Source organism: Cygnus atratus, chromosome 1, assembly GCF_013377495.2.
Source record: "Cygnus atratus isolate AKBS03 ecotype Queensland, Australia chromosome 1, CAtr_DNAZoo_HiC_assembly, whole genome shotgun sequence".
Classification (NCBI taxonomy): Eukaryota; Metazoa; Chordata; class Aves; order Anseriformes; family Anatidae; genus Cygnus; species Cygnus atratus.
The window spans coordinates 104,008,201-104,029,084 of NC_066362.1; the positions used below are offsets into that span (position 1 = coordinate 104,008,201).

The 20,884-nt window shown below is 42.7% G+C and overlaps 2 protein-coding genes across 8 annotated transcripts; both read left to right on the top strand.

The window, feature by feature from the left end:
• The first annotated feature begins 432 nt into the window (after nucleotides 1-432).
• Nucleotides 433-14,070, top strand: LOC118247729 (elongation of very long chain fatty acids protein 7-like). 7 transcript variants are annotated; one of them, XM_035545958.2, is made up of 8 exons: nucleotides 438-605; nucleotides 757-860; nucleotides 2,523-2,588; nucleotides 4,264-4,451; nucleotides 5,454-5,534; nucleotides 6,417-6,473; nucleotides 7,917-8,031; nucleotides 10,238-13,020. In XM_035545958.2, the coding sequence occupies exons 3-8, from the start codon at nucleotides 2,531-2,533 to the stop codon at nucleotides 10,300-10,302; spliced, it is 564 nt and encodes a 187-aa protein (XP_035401851.1). In that variant the 5' UTR covers nucleotides 438-605; nucleotides 757-860; nucleotides 2,523-2,530; the 3' UTR covers nucleotides 10,303-13,020. The 7 variants fall into 7 exon arrangements, with proteins under 7 accessions (XP_035401847.1, XP_035401851.1, XP_035401853.1 ...); XM_035545960.2 differs by lacking the exon at nucleotides 438-605 and adding an exon at nucleotides 13,586-14,070 and having other exon boundaries at nucleotides 616-860; nucleotides 5,454-5,517; nucleotides 6,385-6,473; nucleotides 12,985-13,020; XM_035545954.2 differs by lacking the exon at nucleotides 10,238-13,020 and adding an exon at nucleotides 13,544-14,067 and having other exon boundaries at nucleotides 433-860.
• A 4,646-nt stretch (nucleotides 14,071-18,716) lies between these two features.
• On the top strand, nucleotides 18,717-20,627 carry KCNA5 (potassium voltage-gated channel subfamily A member 5). The gene has a single exon (XM_035545961.1). The coding sequence runs from the start codon at nucleotides 18,717-18,719 to the stop codon at nucleotides 20,625-20,627; it is 1,911 nt and encodes a 636-aa protein (XP_035401854.1).
• The last annotated feature ends 257 nt before the right edge of the window (nucleotides 20,628-20,884 follow it).

The following is a 20,884-nucleotide window of genomic DNA, read 5'->3' on the forward strand; positions in this document are numbered from 1 at the left end:
AGCGAGGAAAACTTGGTATCACTGACAAACTCAAGAATTTTTCATGTTTGTTTAAAATCAGCAAATGTGACTACCCAGAGCTAGAAGTTGGATATGAGGGGATGATTCCCCCTGAATTTGCTCTCCTTTCCTTGAGTGAATGAATGAGTGAGTGGGTGTGTTCCTATCATTCCCTGCTTTCTCATTTTGTGGTTTTGACTTAACTTGAGCACACAAAAGTCAAACTAATGGCTACCTGTGATGGGCTGAAGCAATGCTCCAAACAGACTGTTTTCCAGGGTATTGTCTAGGCATGATTCCTCATTTTCTACTGTTTGAAAAGCTGTCACGTCATGTCCTGAAGAATCTGCAGAAGAAATGCTGGTCTGGCTCCCACATGAAGATTTGGCCAGGCTCCCAAGTGTGAGACTAAAGGTCAGTGGTTCACTCCTGTGGAGTCCCAGTCCTGTTCAGCATTCATTTTCCTTCTCTTTCCAGTTCCCTAATCTGATAAATCACGTGGGGAGAGGGAGGGGGAGGAGTATGTGATGTAACCTCATCTCCTGCAAAGTTACGAAACTGCCTTCAGCAACAACACGGTGTCTGCATCTCGTGGTGATTTTACGGTGGGTACTCATGGGGGATGCTGTGTTGTACTTAAAAGGCATGAAGATCAGCCACATCTGTGTGAAACCCAGCAGACAGACCACTTACTCACTTCATTTCTTCAGAGGAAAGCTGGGCATGATGTCTGCTTAATGGTACACACTCTTGCAGCTTGTTTTGCTGTCTGCTGCGTGTACCCAGAGTGACAGGAAAACTGGTGGTATGCTGGGGACATCCTGAAGAAAGGGAGACTTGAAGCCAGCTGCACTGGTGGGGTAAGTCTGTTCTTCCTTCACAGTTTTTTTCTTTCACTCATTTCTTTCATGAGGCATAAACTCTACGGTTTGAGGGAAGCAAAAGATGTGGAGTGGAGTGATCTGGAATGTGTAAGAAATGTCCAAGGGCATGTAGCCATATGAAATCCCTGCTGGATTGACTCTGAGCCAGCTGATAATCACTAACTAATCTCTCTGCTGGCAGGTTCTGCCCAGATTACAAGGGTGTGTGCCTCTGTGCCAGGATGCATACAAGATTCACTTGTACGGCAGGTCTCAGAGCCTATGTCAGAGAAGCAAACCAAAGAGGGTTTTGACTGCAGTGGTTGACTGCAGAAGAGAAATATGTGCACGTATGCTTATATCACCATAATGGTGCTGTGTTTGCTGATGCATGTCAGGCCGTGAGGTCTGCAGATGGGGAGGTGTAGTTAAAGACTCATTTTGCTGTGTTTCACCAGAGTAAATCCGTGTACAACTGAGATATAGTCAGGCATGTTAGTTCAAATTTTTTTTTTGTACATAAGTACAGCTGGTAAATAGTGCACTCTATGCATTTGTAGTTCTAACAGAACTGTGTGGTCTGGGTATTAGGAAAACGTTTCTACTCATAAGGCCCCTTAGAAACGTATTTATACTAGTATAAGAGGTCTTATATTAGGCCACAGTTTTTCCTGCCATGTAATGTACAAGCTACTGTTCTTGCAGCAGGGACTCAGTGGGCACAGGAGAGGAGACAGTTCCAAAGGCAGTGTGGGTATTCTTAGACTCAGCAATCTATGAGAAGTCAAAGCAGAAAATGTGTTTTTCTCAGTACCAGGAGGAGATGAATCTGGGAAGAAGATGTCCTTGTATATTTTCTAATGAAACAAAACTACAGCAGATAACACAGGCTGTTGAAAATCACTGCAATAAAGTGTCTTCTAGGTGAACTTTGGCACTTCTGAATACAATTGAAAAGGTCTCCCTACTAAAGGAAAATAGGGAACAGAAGAAACAACATTTTATATATGAGTATTATACTTCATAATAATATACTATACTATAGTATATATACCAGATAAAGCAAAAACAAACAAACAAAAAACCATAAACAAAACAAAAAAAACACACACAAAAAAAAATAACCAACATAGCTCAGTCAACATCTCTAGAGTTGCAAGAGTGATGAATTAGTCCTAAATTGCATGTTAACATGCAATCTCCATGAAAGCCTCTGAAAGAATTCAGTTTTGACACCTGGTCTGTGTCCTAGTGTGAATGTTGTGCCTACACTGCTTTTTCTGTTGTGCCTACCATGATCACATGGTAGACAGAGCTCCTTATATTTTGAATACAGATAGTCAAGGTATTTTTTGCTGGTGAAACATCAACAAACCAGTGAAATCTGGACATACAGAAGGTAAACAAATAGCTAAATCTGGACATACAGAAGGTAAACAAATAGTTAAACATTACAAGAGGATTCTTCTCCTTCCTTCTTAAAATATGGTTCTAATCCTGATCCAAAGTTACAGTTCCTAGAGAGAGCAAATGATTTTGTTTTTAATGGCTGGAGTCCTGAGCCTTTGTCTAAGGTGTCTCCTTTTTCAGGACTTGGTCAAGGCTAGGATAAATGGGGCTGATATGATCCTGAGGATGCTCATTTTGATTTCTTTCCAGAACTTGTGATGGCTTCAACTTGGCAGAAAACTCAAGAATTCTACAACTGGATCCTTGAAAGTGGAGGTAGGTAGACATGCTCTCTTAAACAGAAATTTCCACATGAACAGCATGATCACAAAGAACAAACCTAGCAGTGTGATCCTCCTATGAGCCCACATTTTTTTCACTAGCAGATTTTCACTTTTCCTTCCTCATCATCCTGAACTTCCTTTAAGTCTTCAAATATATCTCAGGGACACTCCAGTTGTATCACAGTAAGGATGATGGGGGATTTTCCCACAGTGGGGAATTCCCAACAACTTTCTGTTCAACTTACAATGGGCTCTGACAGGATGGCAAGAAAGATGTGCTCAGGATTATATTCTAAGTCTGGAATATTATAGATTTATTTATTTATTTTTAATGCATGTGTTGTGGGAAAACTTAGTAAATCAAAGAGTTGATACTCTGAGATTTAAACTCCTTGTGATGCCAGTTCAAATCAAACCAGTAATCAAGACACTGACAGAAAACACTGCTCAGTGTTTGAGATTTTTCACTTTGCAGTTAGGAGACCTCAGGTCTTCAATAGCTGTAAATTCAGTTTGGTGAAGCTCTATGAGATCTCCAAGGTTAAATGTCACAAGTTGGAATGCAGCTGCTGTGGCAAGCTTATGTGGTGGTTCTGATAAGGGAAGGACATGGGACATAGAATGTTGGTTGTAAATGTTTCAGAACTTGAATTTCAGAAGAGTTTGAATGGGAATTCAGGACTTCTAACAGACTGTTAAATCCAGAAGTGGAATATCAAAGAGCTCTTGACAAAGCCTGTAAATTTCATAAAGCAGGAATAGTAAAAAAGTTGGAGGTCTAAAAGGAATGGAGATTAGCAGAGTGCTGTGGACAGGAATGTCATTTTAAAAAAATACCATGGAGCTCATGGCATCATGAGTGAGCCAATGACTAAAATTCAGAAGAGGACTTCAGCAAGTATCCCTTATGAGAGGCCTTTGGGACTGGCAGGTCAAGAAGCAAAGGGAGATGATGAGGGAGTTTAGCAGAGCGGTGACCACCTTGGGAATAGGAGAGGAATGCATGGATGAGAACAACAGTGTTTTTGCCTCCTGCTTTTCTGTGGGTCAGGGATGAGGCAGGGTTAGGAGGAGGAAGAGTGACAGAAAATCTGTTGAGCTTTCTTTTCATGAAGAACTGAAGAGCAACTTTAGCACAGGGAAGAATTTTGTCTCTTTGCAGAAAAATGTGCTTTTAAGAGAGTCTACCCTATGGGTAGATATAAAAATAAGGGGGTGGAGAATTTCAGATGTCCTGAACATTTTTTGTCATGAAGGAAATAGCATTACTGATGGAAACAATCTATTATTTAGCTGTAAAGTTTTATGCTCTTGAAGATCCAGGAACTCTATGGTTTGTTTTTTGCATCTCTGATGCAGACGTCTCAAGCTACTTCTTCCAGCATGTGGGACAGTGTTGCAGCCAGTGGTGGGGAGTCCAGCTCATGACAGGAAAGATCTGTTCCCTACTGTGCCACAGGAGGTTGGTGCTCAGCAAAGCAGTCCTATGGGCACTACAGCCCTAATCCTAATGTAGTACTAAAGCTGTTTAGCAGTCTGTCACGTGGAGCCCTGGGGTTTTCTGCCTTTGAGTGTGTCACAGAGAGCAGGATGAAGGGAAGTAATTAAATATATCTGCCACACAGTGTGCAAGATGAGCAAATTTGACTGTGTGTTTTGCTTTTCAGATCCAAGGACAGACCCATGGCCTCTGGTCCACTCTCCACTGCCAGTTATGTTCCTTTTTGCCTTCTACCTCCATGTTGTGGCACTGGGGTCCTTCTACATGCGTAACCAGAAACTGCTGAAGCTGCGAGGTCTGCTGGTTGCCTACAATCTATCCATGATGATGTTATCAAGTTACATGTTTTATGAGGTGAGGGGACAGGATTGCCCCCTTCTGGATAAGAATCTGGGAACTGTTTGAAAGCCAGAAACATTTTAACAGCTTTTGATGGTGGACTCTAACGAAGGGAGTGGGTGCTGATTTGGACGTCTACGTTTTGCCACAAGATGGACAATACTGCCCTGTTGAAAGGGATGAAATATTTCCAAAGTATACCTTATTTCCTACCATTTTTGAATCTTCCTCTCATTCATAAAATTAATGTTGAAATATTCCTGAATGAACAAGTTAAAAATTGATATTTCCTACAATGTATGGAGGATGTGTGACACTTTTTCTCATACCTGGCTGGTGAGGGACCCACCTCTAGGAGAACTGCTTTTTCAGACTTGTACCATTTTCTCCAGGACTGCCAAGCACACTATAGCTTCCTGCTGTCAAGAGTATTGATGACACTGTTTTCTTCTTCTCAATGTCCAAACCTTTCTACAAGTTAACATATGCCACTGAAAACTCTTCAAGATAGTACTGCTGAATTGTTTTGAAAAACTTTTTGATATCAACAAATTTGCCCTTTCAATTTATGATGTAATTCTTACTGGTGGTCTGTGCTTGGTTGTTCGGTTGCACTGGTATAATTAGTATAGTTCTTGGTTTTCCAATTAATAGGCAAATGCAAACAGCCAAAACAAAATAATACAAAGTCTTTGCAAATGAGAACACAGAGAGATTCTTGCAGAGAGATTCTGAAGCCTAGAATTCACTATTCCTGCTAAAGCATTTTTGAGCACTCCCATTGTTACATAGAGTTACAAATATGCACAGACCAAATTTTCTTTTTCAAATTCCAACAAGGATGTGAAGTACTTTGTTTTAGGTTTTTACTATTTGTTCAGCTATATAAATTACATTGATCTTCTACCAGTGAACACTAAATAGAGATCCTATGACTTTTAGCATTAATACTTGCATCTTTTTGGAACAGATGGTGTTGAACATAAAATGGATCTCATTACTTTTCTTTTGTTTCAGTTTCTGGTAACTTCAGTCTTGGATGACTACAGCTACCTGTGCCAGCCAGAGGATAATAGCCGAAGTGAGCTAGGAATGAGGGTATACTTTTATAAAAAGCTTGCCTTAGTCCCTGTTCCTCATGTGGGTATGCAGATTATTTGCCTGGTCAACAGCAGTTGACATCCCTAAGAACTTCTTCAACAGTAACACTTTGCTTTAGTTCTCAACAAATTAATCATCTCAGTTAATATAGCCATCTAAGTTCTGTCTTTGATCACTGCAGTGAGTGTGTTCCTACCATCTGAAGGGTAGACATCTAGTATAGCTATTGTAAATTACATCTGAAAAATATGACTCTTTCCATTGATTATGTAAGGATTCTGGGTGATCACTGCCAACTAGAAAAACGGTTTTTATATACCAAAATTTCCATGGCACAAATCTTACTCTAAATTTCTTTTAGCTGGAGGATTTGACTAAAAAAATTCCTTGTCTGCCTATCACAGGGGGATTTCGGTCCCACCAACTTCAGCTTTCCAAAATGCTGATTGAGTTTCTTCTGTCTGAATGTAGAGGTATTGTTTTTCTTCTGGATACTAACAGGTTTTGAACACATCTAAGCATGGATATCAGCTTTCCAGTTTTTCAAATACTTGCCATCATGCTGGAAACGTTTTCAGGGCAGCACACCCTTGCCTTGTCAAAGAGCAAGGAACTTAGTAAACACTCATCTATACTGCTAAAGCAATCTGGAATGCTTTTCCTGCAGATCAACAATCCTTCCCGAGCTCCCAACCTGAAAAAAAACAACTGCCATTAAAAAGAAAAAACAAACAAACAAACAAACAAACAACAGCTTTTCTCCTTTGCTGTCCATCCTAGGTTGGCAGTGTTCACACACTTCATAGTTAAAAGTCTCAGGCAGTAAGACTGGGCATTTTGCTTTGAGGTCTAACAGCGTTTCCTTGTGATGCCCGGCAGATGGCAAGAGTGTGTTGGTGGTTCTTCTTCTCCAAAGTCATCGAGCTGCTTGATACGGTAAGGAAAGCTCGACTCGGCCCCGTAGCAGAACTGGCGCTGTAAACAAATTGCTCCCTTGTCAGAAAGGGGCAGAGTGCCATAAGCTAATGTCCTTGGTTGATCCTCTATTGATTCAGTTGGTGCTTTTTAGTAAATGCTGTTTTCATGTGTCTCGTTCTGCATGCTAGAGGGAATAAGGCTGATACTGTTAAAGCAGAGGGTGCAACTTCAGTGTGCTGGTTTATGACAGCATTTTGTATGCAAGAGCCCAGCAATGCCACAGGATATAATGCTGCTAGTTTTCCTCAAAAACCTCTTTCCAGAAGAAAAGAATCCTTCCTGTGCAGTTTGCCCATCTCTGTCTCACTGGCTGCACACTTTCCACTCCCCAGCACTCTTTCTGTGGGTGGATGTTCCCTTCTGACCACAGCGCTGGTGAGAAGCTTTAAAAATGGCTATTAACAGATGGTCCCCCAAAATCTTAGCTACCAGTTCATTAAGGCTGCTGGAGTATCTGCTGCCAGACAGAACATGCCATTGGCCATTTGGCTGAATAACGGTGGTTAGCTGGGCAGGAAAGAAACTACACACATACAAGTGCGTGTTCTGGTTATCTGACACAGATTGTTCTACAGCTGTGGGTTAAAGGTTTGTGTCCCATGTAAAATTGAAAGTTCACCTGAAGACAGTACTATTTTGTAGCTTGTCTGTCAGGTGTTCTCCTATATAATAAATAGTTGACTGAACTAATAAGGGAATCATATCTCTCTGATAGGTCAGCAGGAGTAAACTGTATCCTGACCTAAGACTTCGCAGTCTAGTGCTCTTTGTGAGACAAATTGACAACACACTCTCTGAAAAGTGAATCAGCATGTGGAGCCCTCCTAGGCTTCTTGCCAGTGAGTTCACCAATCCTCTCTCTGCTTTCATCAGCAAGAAAAGCAGCTTTTTGTCAGTCCTGGGTCCCTGAGAAGCAGATTCACTTTTTGATAGTGTGTGTTTGTGCAGAAGTACAGTGACATGACACATATTCATATGTGAAAATCATTCTCTTTACTAATGCAAATTCCAGAGGGTTTGGACATTCATCACAGCACTGTAGATCATTCTCTGGTACCAGTAAGCATCTAACCTTTGTCCTGAAAAGGATCAGACCAAAGCAGCTGCAAATTATATGGAAGCTCAGTCAGAGACTCAGATGAGTCCTCTTTGAACCTTGGGACCTGAATCCAAAGGTAAAAATAGTTGGGGCTCAGTGGAAGAAATTGTACCCTTCAGTTTCTCTTCATTACAGATAGTATAGGATGTATTGCATGTTTTGAATTTCACCAGTTTCTATCAAGAGCAGGGGAAATGGGTTTTGGAAGATTTAGAATCATTATTCACTACTATTATCACTTTTTAGCATAAAATCTTCCATCTAAACACATCAACTCAAGATTTTCCTTTGGCTTCTTTCAGGTTTTCATTATTCTGCGCAAGAAACAAGAACAGTTGACTTTTCTGCATGTGTATCATCACGGCACTATGCTGTTCAACTGGTGGTCAGGGGTGAAATACGTGCCTGGAGGACAAGGTAAGCGTATCTGGATACCTTGTGTTTTAATTTTCTTGTGGAGATAGCATAAACAGTGCAGATGGGCTGACTGGTAGGTAGGAAGCTCACTTATTTCCAAAGGTGTGAAAAACGTGCATATCAGTTGGTACCATCTGCTCAGCTCTTTGGACTATTTAGACTGCTATATTAACTGCCTCTTCCAGTAAAGAATGTGCCAGTCATTCCCTGTCCACACAGAAACGATATCATCCTATACAAGGCCTATTTATATCTCCATCTAAACCAGTGCTCTCCATTCAGCTGGGCCTGATGTAGTGGTACAGGTTCTATCTCTGTTTCCTGCTCTGACTGTACCCAGTTCTCCCCCACTTCCTTTCTGGTCTGTATTCAGACTGGTTTCTTTTACCAATATAGGTGGGCTCTACACTAGAAGCTAGGGTAAACTCTTTGGGGGGAGCCATTTTGACTACATGTCCTTGACACGTGAATGGTATGAAATGCCTGGGTCAGAAGATCAACTACCTCTGCCTTTGAGGCACTTCTCTGTCCCAGAACACTAGATATGAGATGGAAACATTGAAAGGAGCAGGGAGAATATGAAATACTTCCTAGGCAGAATCTTGATTGAAAGTTCACACATACAGGTAGTATTTTGAAAGCATCATCACAGTGGCTGTGAGCTTACCAAAGGGTTAATTTTGAATGGTTCATATGCCTTGTTCATACTGACTTCTTTACTCCTCAGCTTTCTTTATTGGGATGCTAAACTCCTTTGTACACATCTTCATGTATGGCTATTATGCCCTGGCCAGCCTGGGACCACAGATGCACTGTTACCTGTGGTGGAAGCGTTACCTAACCATCATGCAGCTGGCAATTAATTCATGTGTTTATCTCTACATTTCCATGTCTTGGGTGTGAAGGCACCTTCTGTCTGTCTCTGTTCTTTCACTGGGACAGGTCTTTGTGTTTGCTGTTTATGGAAATCACCATGTCTTTAGGTTTCCTAATGTATCACTAATAGAGGTGAACTGGATGATTACCTGCTCTGAATGGTACTCTCAGGAAACTACCAAGAGGCCTTCAGTGACTGCATTAGCTTCCGACACTTATCCCTCTTCTGCTTTTTGTGGCAACCTTTTCACCCTCTGGAATCCTGAAAACAGCTTGATCTTGAGAGGTGTGGGGCAGTTACTTGTGAAAGCTTTGGATTGTCAGGAGGGCACGAGATTGGGCAGCCTTCATTGAATTTCTTCAGAAGGGAAGAGTATATATAACTGCACACCAACAGAGGGGAGTTAAAGAAAAATGTGTGAGTTTCACTTGCTCTGTAGATAGGCCCTTTGGATTTTCTCTTTCTCATCTCTGAAGAGGTGACATATTCGTACAACCCTTTGTTTTTTTCAAAGATACAGAATAAAAGCCATGTTCCAGACAAGGACAATGGTTGTAGTTAAGCATGTGGGAGAGCTAATTCCACATAAAGAGAGGTTATGGAAACAAAAGGTATTCAGTTGCCAAAAAGAGAAGGAAGAGCTAAGGTAAATGTAAAATAGTGTTGGGTAGATGGCTGGTCCAGAATTCATATTTATCCTGAATGGCAAAAGCAGAACAAGAAAATGTTGTATGAAATTAAAAGATATTTGTGATGCAAAAGACAGGAAATCAGCTTTCATTTAATATATGTTCAGTAGGTAGAACTCATTGCATCAGGGTATTAAGTGACTTGGTAGAATATAAAGAAAAAAAGGATTCATGTCAAAATGGATAAAAGTAACATCTGTACCACCTCTCTCTAAGATAAAATAGCAATCAAAACCATTATGGGTATAATAATCTGATTACCAATAGGGAAGAGATGGATTCTCCCACCGCTAGTTTCCATATTCCAAGATAACTGTTACCAGTTTGCGGCAGAAAAGTGGCACAAAGGCAGTGGTGCTCTCCTAGGTGGGAGAGGCTGGATTTCAAATCTGCTCCTTGCAGCAGTGCATAAGACTCAATGTTTGGTGGACATGTTGTGCTCCTTTTTAAGTTGTGGAAAACACTGCTGTACTTGAAAAGCAAGTTTTCAGGGATGTCAGGAGAAACAAGCAGGTATTACTCAGGGTTGAGAGTGCTATGAGTATGTAGTATGTTGTGATATTCTTTATGATGAATTAAACATTCAGTTGGGGTATGTAGGATCCCTAATCTGTCTGCTTCTTTTTTCCCCCTCTTCCAGTGCCAGTTTGTGGCCATTGCTGTTCATTCTTTCTACAACCTCTTCACAGAATGCCCGTTCCCTGATGGTTTCAACATTGCAGTCTTCCTTTACATTCTCAGCCTCATTGCTCTCTTCCTACGCTACTACTATTGGACGTACACTAGGGGAAAGAAGAAGAAGCTAACTTAAAGAAAACCAAAGAGGAGAGTGAGCATATTTGCAAATTCTCTGCTGCTTCTGTCATGATTGCATGAAGAAAAAATGTATTTGGGGAGTGTATGTGAGGCTCTTGTGTGCAAACCCTTGGTTGCCTTCAAATATTTTGAGTTAGGAAGAGAAAAGGAACAACATAAACTCAAGAGTTAAGATATTAATGAGCTCACTTACTTGAAGCTGGTACAAAGCCAAGCCACATAGTCATCAATACAGAAGTCTTTGTGAAATTAGCACCAGAAGAGCTCCACTTTCCGTTCCATCTGTCAGCATGGTTTGCAAAGTCTATCATTCAACCATGACTCCTTGACTCATTTCTGTAGAGTTTCTTTCCATTCCTAAGACTGTCTCAGCTTACCATTGTAGATCAGGCAGGCTCAGGTGCCTCCAGCCTCAAAGCAGTGTCCGTGTGACAGCAGCAGCCAGGAATTACTGTAATTGTGGGATGCACTCACCTGTACACTTCACCCCAGCCTTTCCTATTGAGGAAATTTCCAGTAGGACTGGGATGAATTACAGCTATATGGCCCTTATGGTTTCACTTTATGTTAGTGTAACCATGAAGGAAACTGGATATTACTTTGTCCAACCAAACAGCTGCCTCTGTTCTTCTTTCACTGTTCTGAAGCTAAAGATGGCATTATTGTCTCTAATCTGTCACACAAGCCTTTCCATCCTGACTAGGAAACTAATGTAGTAAGAATCATAATGTAACACTTTCTGGAATGCTTATTTGCCTTTTGTTGCTTTCATATCATTAGAGAAGTTTTCATGCATGAGGACTATTTGGTATTGCTTGCTATAGATGCCATATTTTTGAATAAGAAGAATAAACTGAGGCTCTGCATTCATAACTTTTTTTTCCTATTTGTTATTACTATTATTATTTCAAACTTTTGTCTCTTATCAAAGATGAAAAGTTTTCCACCACCTTAAGCAATAACTTTCACTACCAAATTGTATGAGTATTAATACAAAATTTATGAAGTCAACTCACTGGCTAGTGCAAAGCTGCATAGCTCCAGTGACTTTATTGATTCACTTGTTGGCTCCTTTTTTGCTCCTAAATCAATTAGAACTAGAGTTTGGCACTTCCATTCATCTGTAGACAGTTAAGTAATTTTAAAAATTTGGTCCTGGAAATCTAAAATTCAGTTTTTAAACTATGAATTTGTATTTATTTATTCCATTCTACTTTTTTGATTAAAAATAGTGATTTAAAAATAGTGATTTTTTTTTCACAGTTGAAATGCAAAGTTCTTAAAGCCAAATTCACATCAAATATAAAAAAGTCTGTTTTTTATGGAAAAGTCCATGGGGGTAATCTACTGCCTACATGGGTGCATACAAAAAAAACCTGCACATTTTACATCAATTTGGAACTTACTGGCTATCCAAAATAAATGCTACTTGTTCATCACTGATATGTGTGTGCATATGCCAAACTTTGCCCTTAGCTGCTACATTCACATTTATAAGATAAATTAGTATTCTTCCATTCCTTGTCCTCCTTCTTCACACACAATGATTCTATGGTATTACCACAATGATATATTATAAATGTAATTCCATTGATTTGAGTATTCTGATTTTCATTGGTGAATATGAAAAGCAAATCAGGCCTTATTTCAGTCTGTGTGTTAGCTGTTCTTCCTGCCAAATATTTCTCTCTGCTACTTGTTATATGAATTATGCTGCTTTTTCATACTATAATGCAACTGTTGTTAAAGCTTTAAATGATAAACCTCTGGGTGAGTCCTTGGTTCTTCTCTTTGTTTGGTGAAGCAGGAAAAATAAACCTGCTGTGTATCTAACATACTGTATTCATGGTCAAGGTTTCCCAAGAGGCCTCTCTAGCACTGAAGATTGGTGCAAGTAAAGCTCTTTTATTGTTTTTATCCACTTAGCGATTCACTTATGTCTGTGTCTGGCAGTACACTTGGCCCCCTAGTTTCATGGTAGAGCATAACTCTTCCTGCAGCTGGATATATTATCCATGCTTACAAACAAATCTAATGAATTTAGCTCTTTTTCCTATATGTGAAGGATCATGAACAGATCTTGAGCTGATTTTCCTCTCCCATAAGCTTTCTCAGATTTCAAGGGCTAATGGTTCTGATTTCAAAGGTTACTAATTTCAAGGGCATCACTAATAATTTTATTCCAGAGTTGGCATAAAACATTTTGTTATTCTTTGACTCATTAATAATTCATGACTGCTTAGAAAGTAGAAATTAGATGGAAATTTGGATAAGATTACTCAACACTTTTGCAAATCTACTCCTTAAAAACAAACAAACAACAAAAAAAAAAACATAACTTTTTATTGTTGTTGTTTTAAGCAGTGCATGCAGATTAATTTCTGTATGTCAGAGCTTACTGCAATGGATTCTAGACTGTGTCTGGCTGCATAGTTAATGATAAAATGCAAAGGAATGAATCTGCCACTTGGTAGCTTGTAGTAAGTGACCGAGCACCCAACACACATGGCTGTAACTGTTTGTCCTAGACAAGTAACCTCTGATCTATCCATACCTGTCCTTCTTCCTTAGCCTGGGTGAGTGGCCTGATCTTGCACTTCTGAACAGGTAGGAACATTTTGTCAGTGTGATTTCAGTGGGCATAGGATGAAAATGAAGTTATTTTCATTTGGGTGATAAGGAAGGATTAAGTTTGCCCAGAAACATCCTGCTTTGCATACTTAAATGGATGTTTATGTAGAGCACAACTATTGCAAAAGCATCAACACAAACAAAATTCACTTGTGAGACTACTTGCTTTAACAGGGAAGATAAAGTTGCATAGGTATAACCTTCTGGCTCTTCAGGTCATAATTCTTTCCTCTTTTAGATAGCATTCCTTTGTCTTCATTCTTCTATTTGAAATTGGGATATCTGAGTTGGTACTGTCCACTTGGTGTTGTGACAAAAGCAAAAAGCTGAGAGTACAGGTACACGCCTCTGGAATTTAAAAGAGAATAAAGGCACAGAATGAGATTTCCCCTCTAAGCTAAGTCCCTAGAGTTAAAGATTACATCACAGTAATGCACTGTAAATCACAAGGGCTGGAAATTACAAATTGCAAGTCTGGATGATTCATACTGTCTGGCAGAGTCCAACACTTTGAGGCTGAATTGGAAATATCCTGTTGCAGCTGGATTTATACAAACCTTTGGGCTAAATGCTGATCCCACCAATATCAATGACAAAGCCTACAGACTTCGCTGGAAACAAGATGGCACAGCTGTGTGAAAAACAATGCACTCAGCTACATAGTGTTGTTTTGGTGTGAGCAGACTCGAGTGATATTCAAGCTCGATGGATGACTTTCAAGGGCACAGTTGTGTGCAGGCATCTCCCTTGTAAAATGTGGGTCATTATACCTCCTTGGAGCAGTTTGCACTCACAAGATGTAAAGCATAATGTAAGTAGTCTGTTTAAATGAATAAGCCTGATATATGGTAGTGCTCAACATCTTTCCTACTGTTCAAGTCAATGTAAATTATGGATGTTTTGATAAAATTACTTTCAAATTAACCAGATCACTTACTCAGTGCTTACTTTCTCTTGGAAGATAAATGAGAGGGATTCTAATTTTAATCGAAACAAATTAAAAAAAAAAAGAAAGAAAGAAAGAAAGAAAATCAATTGCTATTTAATGTTTTTTCCATCAGTGTGTGATGGAAAGTTTCCAGAAGAATTTATGTTTAAAATTGCATAACCGTATAAAAGTCGGGAACGTGATTGGGTTTTAACTATTGGAGTGTTTTTGGATGCTATCAGAAAATATGTCAGTGTATATTAAAAAAAAAAAAAAAAAGCAGAATTACTCTAAACAATCAATTAAGCAAAAGCAGGATGCCTTAGATTGCTTTGTACAATAAATAAAAATCTGTTGATACAGATATAAGACACCTCCAAGCTAAACATTAAAAAAAAAATCAGCTGATACTATATATAGAAGAGTGTGAATTTGTTGAATTCATTAATGAATAACTTCATGGATTAGGCCTTGATAGATGAAGTGCTCGCATCCAGATGTTTAGTGTGATTTGTCAATGGTCTTGTACTTAATCCTCCTGAAAAGGAAATAAGAGTCTTTTCTCTGGGGTCTCCCTTGGGGACTGTGGCAGTCTCTCTGTCATACGCTCTCTCTCTGGCCTGAATCATCACAACAGAGGATCAGGCTGCTGGGGAATTAATCAAGTGGAGGAGGCTCAGATTTGCCTTTAACCCTTTCATTTTCTTCTCTGCTTTGGGTAGCCTCCTCACCATATGACATGATGGGAATGTTATTTAGTCAATACATGGAGATAAAAATGTGGAGTTGCCCATGTTGTCCCACAAGGTGCATTTGTGGGATCCCTGTCCCCACAAAATGTGTCGAAGCTCACATGCCTAGTTCTACCACCACTGAAGGGTGGGGCTGTGGGCAGATCAAGCCTGTGGAAGCTGCTGGATGTGTATCCACATCTCAGGATTGTATTTTAATTTTTGGGATGCTGCTGCTCCACAGTTGCTCTACAGTTGCTCCACAGTTGCTCCACAGTGATAGAGTTGGCCCAGGAGGGAGTGCTTGTGAAAGGGCAGGATGTCTCCAAGGTGTCCCCAGCCAAGTATGCCAGAACATGCATAGCACATGTGTGTCTGCATATGGGTAGATGAATGCAGCATCTTCAGACTGCCTCCATTTCTGATCTCTCTACATGTAAAACCCCCAACATAGGACAGGTCATTCATTTCTCAGGAAGGCACCATCCTGCAGTGTATGAGCATCCTACTGAACGACAGCTCCCAGAAGCTACTCCTGCTGCATAATAGTGGTGCTCATCAGCCCATGACAACTTGGGTCAGCCAGCTGCATCTATCTCAGTACCTCAGAGGAGGGAAAGGCCAGAGCTAGCATGAATATACATCATATGCAGGCCAAGCTGATGAGGTAAAGAAATTACAGACATCTCATGTGTGGTGCACATGATTAAACAGGTCGGAGCATAGTTATGTGTAATTCAGGTCCCTTGCAGGGTGCTGTGCAGGGCAAAATGATTAGGTTCTTCTTTTATCCACATGGAGACGTTGCTAAGGGGGCGCTGGGAATGTCACCTTTAGGGAGAAGACAGAAAATCTCTATTTTTGACAGAATTTCTTCTGCAAAGCTTGTGTGTGCCTCTCATAGGAACTAGCTGGTAAAGCAGGGAATCTTGGAAGAATCTCAGACTAGATGGGCGGGGGGGGGAAGCAACACTAGCATCACCTCATTTAGAGGGGATGACAACAGGCATCATGACTGGATTAGGAGAACTGAGTGGCAGTGGGAACTTCATGGAATGGTAAGTTTGGGTGTGGATTTGGTGGAATGTATGGGGCTGACCGCACATGTGCATGTGTTTAGGGTAAAAAAATATTTTTTTTGTTAACTCACCAGTATAGAGAGAAGTAAATTCTTTGTCAGAGAGTACCTGATTATAACATCAGTAGCACAGCACTTGGTATGTCCCACTAGTCTTGTGTCATATTTTCTCTCAATATTTTTGCTTTCTGCTGTTTGGGCTGCTCTTCAAGAAAGTGTTAGTAGTCATTTCATCACACTCAGAAAATTAGGAATGCTTATTTAGCATTGCCCTTTGAAATTTGTTGCTTGGAGTAGATGTTTCTTCCCCTTTAACATTATCCTCCCACTTTCTCCTCACCCTTTCCTCCCCTCTTCCCTTGCACCCACATATACAGATAGCATCCTAAATTGTCAGAATTGTTAGAGCTGCAAAGAATGTAGATATATTCTACTTAAACTAAACAGAGCAGCTGTGTTTTCCTGCTATATCAATTAATAATGTACATTTTCTTCATCAGGTTTTCAGTAAGGCTTTCAGTAAGATGAAAGTGAGCAAGTCTGTCTTTTTCTTAGCACTTCAGCATAATCCCATCTGCTTGCAAATTCAGGATGTGAACACTGCAACACAACATTGAAAAGGGCTAGAAACTTGGTCTTTAATCAGGGTAGCATAATTCAGAGTAATCTCTCCCAGGCATCATTGAAGTGCAGCTCCCTCTTGTTGATGAAGGAATGGGAGAATGGATACATCAGTCTGAGAAGCAGCAAGAAGCAGCCCTTTTTTTCTGCCCACAGAGTCATCTCTCCTAGGATGAATTCCTCAAAAGGCTGTCTGCCACAGCACTGAAGATAGGGGAATTTTTGAAAGTATCTCTAGGAGTGGGAGGTGAAATGTGGGAACAGGACTGAGAATGGATGTGGGTTTCTATGAGGGATGCTTGAAAGTGTGGGAGAGGGTTAGCATACATATGTTCCTCTAGGTGGTTGGTTTGGTTGTGGGAGCCTGCAGACACTGGTCTCATGCAATGACAGGTCATGTAAATTGAAGGTGGTTGCACGCCAAGACTAAATATCACCCTTGTGGGGTGAGTTCCCTGAGAGGGGGTTTTGCAGATGGAGAGAGGGCAGGTGTGTATGTTTGAACACATGCAGGAACAGCACACTGGATGAAAAACCTATAGAGTTGAGGGAACAAGCACAGGTGCTGTCAAGTCACCTGGTTTTTGTTGTGTTACTGATAATATTATTGTGCAGATGAAAGCACAGCCGAGTGTCTGTGGATGCCTGTGATTTGGCTCTGTGATAGAGACGTATTCACTGAGAAGAATCCAAAGGTGTTTGCTGTGATGGCCAGGCACTGCAGCTCCTGGGGTGCAACTTATTAATTCCAATTAGCATTGCCTCTGGGAGATCCATGTGAACTTGTCTAGGGATGTTTCCTCTTTAAATAAAAGACTAGTCCCGAGGCAAGGTTTAGAGGGGAAATATCTTGCATTAGAGGAGCTGACATAGCTAGAAAAGCAGACTAGTTTCCAGCGTGCAAGACCTTCCTTCAGTTATCATCCCTGATATGCAATGGTAACAGGTCAGCTGTTATTTGTCAGGGTGCACAGGTGTGCCTGTATTTATTGCAGAGTTTGCCAGTTCCAAAGGGTATTATAATGCACTTTAGCAGTCTGATACATTCCTATAAATCAGAGGCCCATTATTTACAAAGGGCTGCTCTAGAAAACACATCTGTAATTTTGCTTCTAGGAATTACTCATGTGAGTAAAGTGGTCCTTTACTTCACCTACACAATGGCATAATAGGACAGTGATTCTGTGCTCAGATCTCAGAGGTACATTACAGAACACGACCATGTCATAGACAAATTATCACTTACAATAATCATTCAAATTAATCCTGGTTTTCTATTTTGGTGTGGTTTCTAGTATCTTTGGGCATATTTCATATACAGAGGTAATGGATTAAATTAAGTGAAAACCCATTAATCCCAGTGAATCTAGGTAAAGTGTTTGATGGATCTACGAGTACTACCACAAGGATTCAATAAAAATGTCTCTGCAATGATACCACCTGAAAGGCAAAGTGTTTTTTCACTTAATATTTCCTACACTTGGTGTTGTCAGAAACCCAGAAACTCTAGAAGACTATATGTATACGTTTTAATCCTACACTATTTGTGTACATATTTAGAACATTTTCTGGTAGACCTTGCATAGAATAGATAAACTCGCGGTTTGAATAGAGAAAATAAGATCTTAGCATTGATTGTATTACTGAACTGTAATTGAAGTCGTCTTATCATATAAAGCTGCTTCAATTCATTTTCTCTAATAAAATGTGCGTCTGTTGAAACGTATCAGCCTTGGATGTGCGTTTAAGGATGCATCACGGGGAAAGCATGGTCCCAGACTGCAATTACTAACATTGTTTTCCGCTGGCTTTAGAAACACCCTTTGGAGCTGCATGGTGAGGGAGAGGGGGAGGCTGGGGAGCAAAGCAAAACAAAGCAAAGCATCCCCATTCCCTTTCTTTGTTCTCAATGCGCTGGAGGAGCGGGAGGGGGGGCACACATTGGGAATCCCCGGGGCTTTCGGTTATGATTTTCCTGATGGGTGGAGCGGGGTCGGACAGCCGGAGCCCCCCCTGCTCGCAGCCCCTTTGGCAAGTCATCTACGCGTGGGGGCCGCACGGTAAACCCAGCTGCAGGGTCGGGGGGCTGCGGGGGCTGCGGGGCGGGGCGGACCGGGGACGCGGCAGCCCGGAGGATGGAGGGGGATGCGCGGAGGAGAAGGGATCCTCGTTGACGTCAGGCGATCGCGGTGATCTCCCCTTCATATCCGGGTCCCCGGGCGGCTCCCCCGGGCCGCTCGGCGCTGCGAGGAGGGGGCCGCCCGGAGGTGGCCGGCGGCGACCGCAGCATGCCCGCCTCCCGCCGCCGCTGCCCATGGAGATCGCGCTGGTGACTCTGGAGAACGGCGGCGCCACGGCTATCGCGGGCGGCGAGGATGTCGCGACCGGCGGCGGCGGCAGCGGCAGCGGCGGCGGCAGCGGGCGGGCTCGGCGACGGAGCGACCTGCTCCACATCGCGGGCTCCGCCGCCGCCGCGCCGCGGCTGAGCGACGGCAAGGAGGGGGCACCGCCGGGCCCCCGCAGCGGCAGGGCGGGCAGCCTCAACAGGAGGGCGCCGCCGCCCCAACCGCCCCAACCGGCACCCCAACCGGCACCTCAACCGACGTCCCAACGGGCACCCCAACTGATACCACAACCGGTACCCCAACCAGCACCGCAACACGAGATGGGACCCCCCGAGGAAGGGGGCCACCGGCGGGGCATGGCCATGGCGGCGGCGGGTGAGGAGGAGGAGGAGGTGGCGGCAGCGGCGAGCCGGGGTGCCCTGCACCACCAGCGGGTGCTGATCAACATCTCCGGGCTACGCTTTGAGACCCAGCTGGGCACCCTCAACCAGTTCCCCGACACGCTGCTGGGAGACCCAGATAAGCGCATGCGGTACTTCGACCCACTCCGCAATGAGTACTTCTTCGACCGCAACCGGCCCAGCTTCGACGGGATCCTCTACTTCTACCAGTCTGGGGGCAAGCTCCGCCGGCCCGTCAATGTTTCCATTGATGTCTTTGCCGATGAGATCCGTTTCTACCAGCTGGGCGATGAGGCCATGGAGCGCTTCCGGGAGGACGAGGGCTTCATCAAGGAGGAGGAGAAGCCTCTGCCTCGCAACGAGTTCCAGCGCCAGGTCTGGCTCATCTTTGAGTACCCCGAGAGCTCCAGCTCGGCCCGGGCCATCGCCATTGTCTCCGTGCTGGTGATCCTCATCTCCATCATCACATTCTGCCTGGAGACCCTGCCCGAATTCAGGGATGAGAGGGAGATGCCTGTGCCCTTGCCCCCACAAAGCGGAGGTTTGAATGGCACGACCGGGGACCCCCTACCCATGCAGCCACCCAGCAGCCTCTCAGACCCCTTCTTCATCATTGAGACCACCTGTGTGATCTGGTTCACCTTTGAGCTCCTCGTACGCTTCTTTGCCTGCCCCAGCAAACCCGAGTTCTCCCGCAACATCATGAACATCATTGACATCGTGGCCATCATCCCCTACTTCATCACCCTGGGCACGGAGCTGGCCCATGAGCAGCAGCAGCCTGGGGCTAGCAGTAGCAATGGGGGTGGGGGCCAGCAGCAAGCCATGTCCTTGGCCATCCTCAGAGTCATCCGCCTGGTCAGGGTCTTCAGGATCTTCAAGCTCTCCAGGCACTCCAAGGGGCTGCAGATCTTGGGACAGACTTTGAAAGCCAGTATGAGAGAGCTTGGACTCCTCATCTTCTTCCTCTTCATCGGGGTGATCCTCTTCTCCAGTGCTGTCTATTTTGCTGAGGCTGATGACCCTGAGTCTCATTTCTCCAGCATACCCGATGCTTTCTGGTGGGCTGTGGTGACCATGACCACTGTTGGTTATGGGGATATGCGACCTGTCACCGTGGGGGGCAAGATTGTTGGCTCCTTGTGTGCCATTGCAGGTGTGCTCACCATTGCCCTGCCTGTCCCTGTCATTGTGTCCAACTTCAACTACTTCTACCACCGAGAGACTGATCATGAAGAGCAAGCTATTCTCAAAGAAGAGCACAGTAGTGCTCAGGGCAGCACAACGGCGGGAGATGCAAAGAGAAGATCCAGTAAAAACTCTCTGAACAAATCTGTTGTGCACTTGGAAAACAGTGAGGGGTTCAACAATGGCACCAGCTCTTTAGAGAAAACCAATATCAAAGCTAAAAGTAATGTAGATCTCAGAAAATCCCTCTATGCTCTCTGTCTGGACACCAATAGGGAAACAGATCTGTAAGGAAAGGAGAAAATTAGAGCTTAGAGATGCACAAGGATTTGCTGCTGTCGGAAACTTACTACTATTCCTATTATTTTCATACCAGTTAGTTTTTTTAATCAGGCTATATTTTATAAATTGATCACTGTCCTGAGCAGTCCTTCAGGAATACATGTTTTTGTGTTCTTTTTCCATGACACAAAGGGTCACCTATTTTTAAAATAGACTAAGAATAAGCTATGCTCCATGATGCAGGAGCTGGTAAATTATGAAAGTGC

Coding starts and splice junctions, on each gene's coding strand:
- KCNA5 (XM_035545961.1), top strand. CDS start 18,717: ATGGAGATCGCGCTGGTGACTCTGGAGAACGGCGGCGCCACGGCTATC.
- LOC118247729 (XM_035545954.2), top strand. CDS start 2,531: ATGGCTTCAACTTGGCAGAAAACTCAAGAATTCTACAACTGGATCCTT. Junction 2,589..4,263: donor CTGGATCCTTGAAAGTGGAG/GTAGGTAGACAT, acceptor TTTGCTTTTCAG/ATCCAAGGACAGACCCATGG. Junction 5,535..6,416: donor GAAGTGAGCTAGGAATGAGG/GTATACTTTTAT, acceptor GATGCCCGGCAG/ATGGCAAGAGTGTGTTGGTG.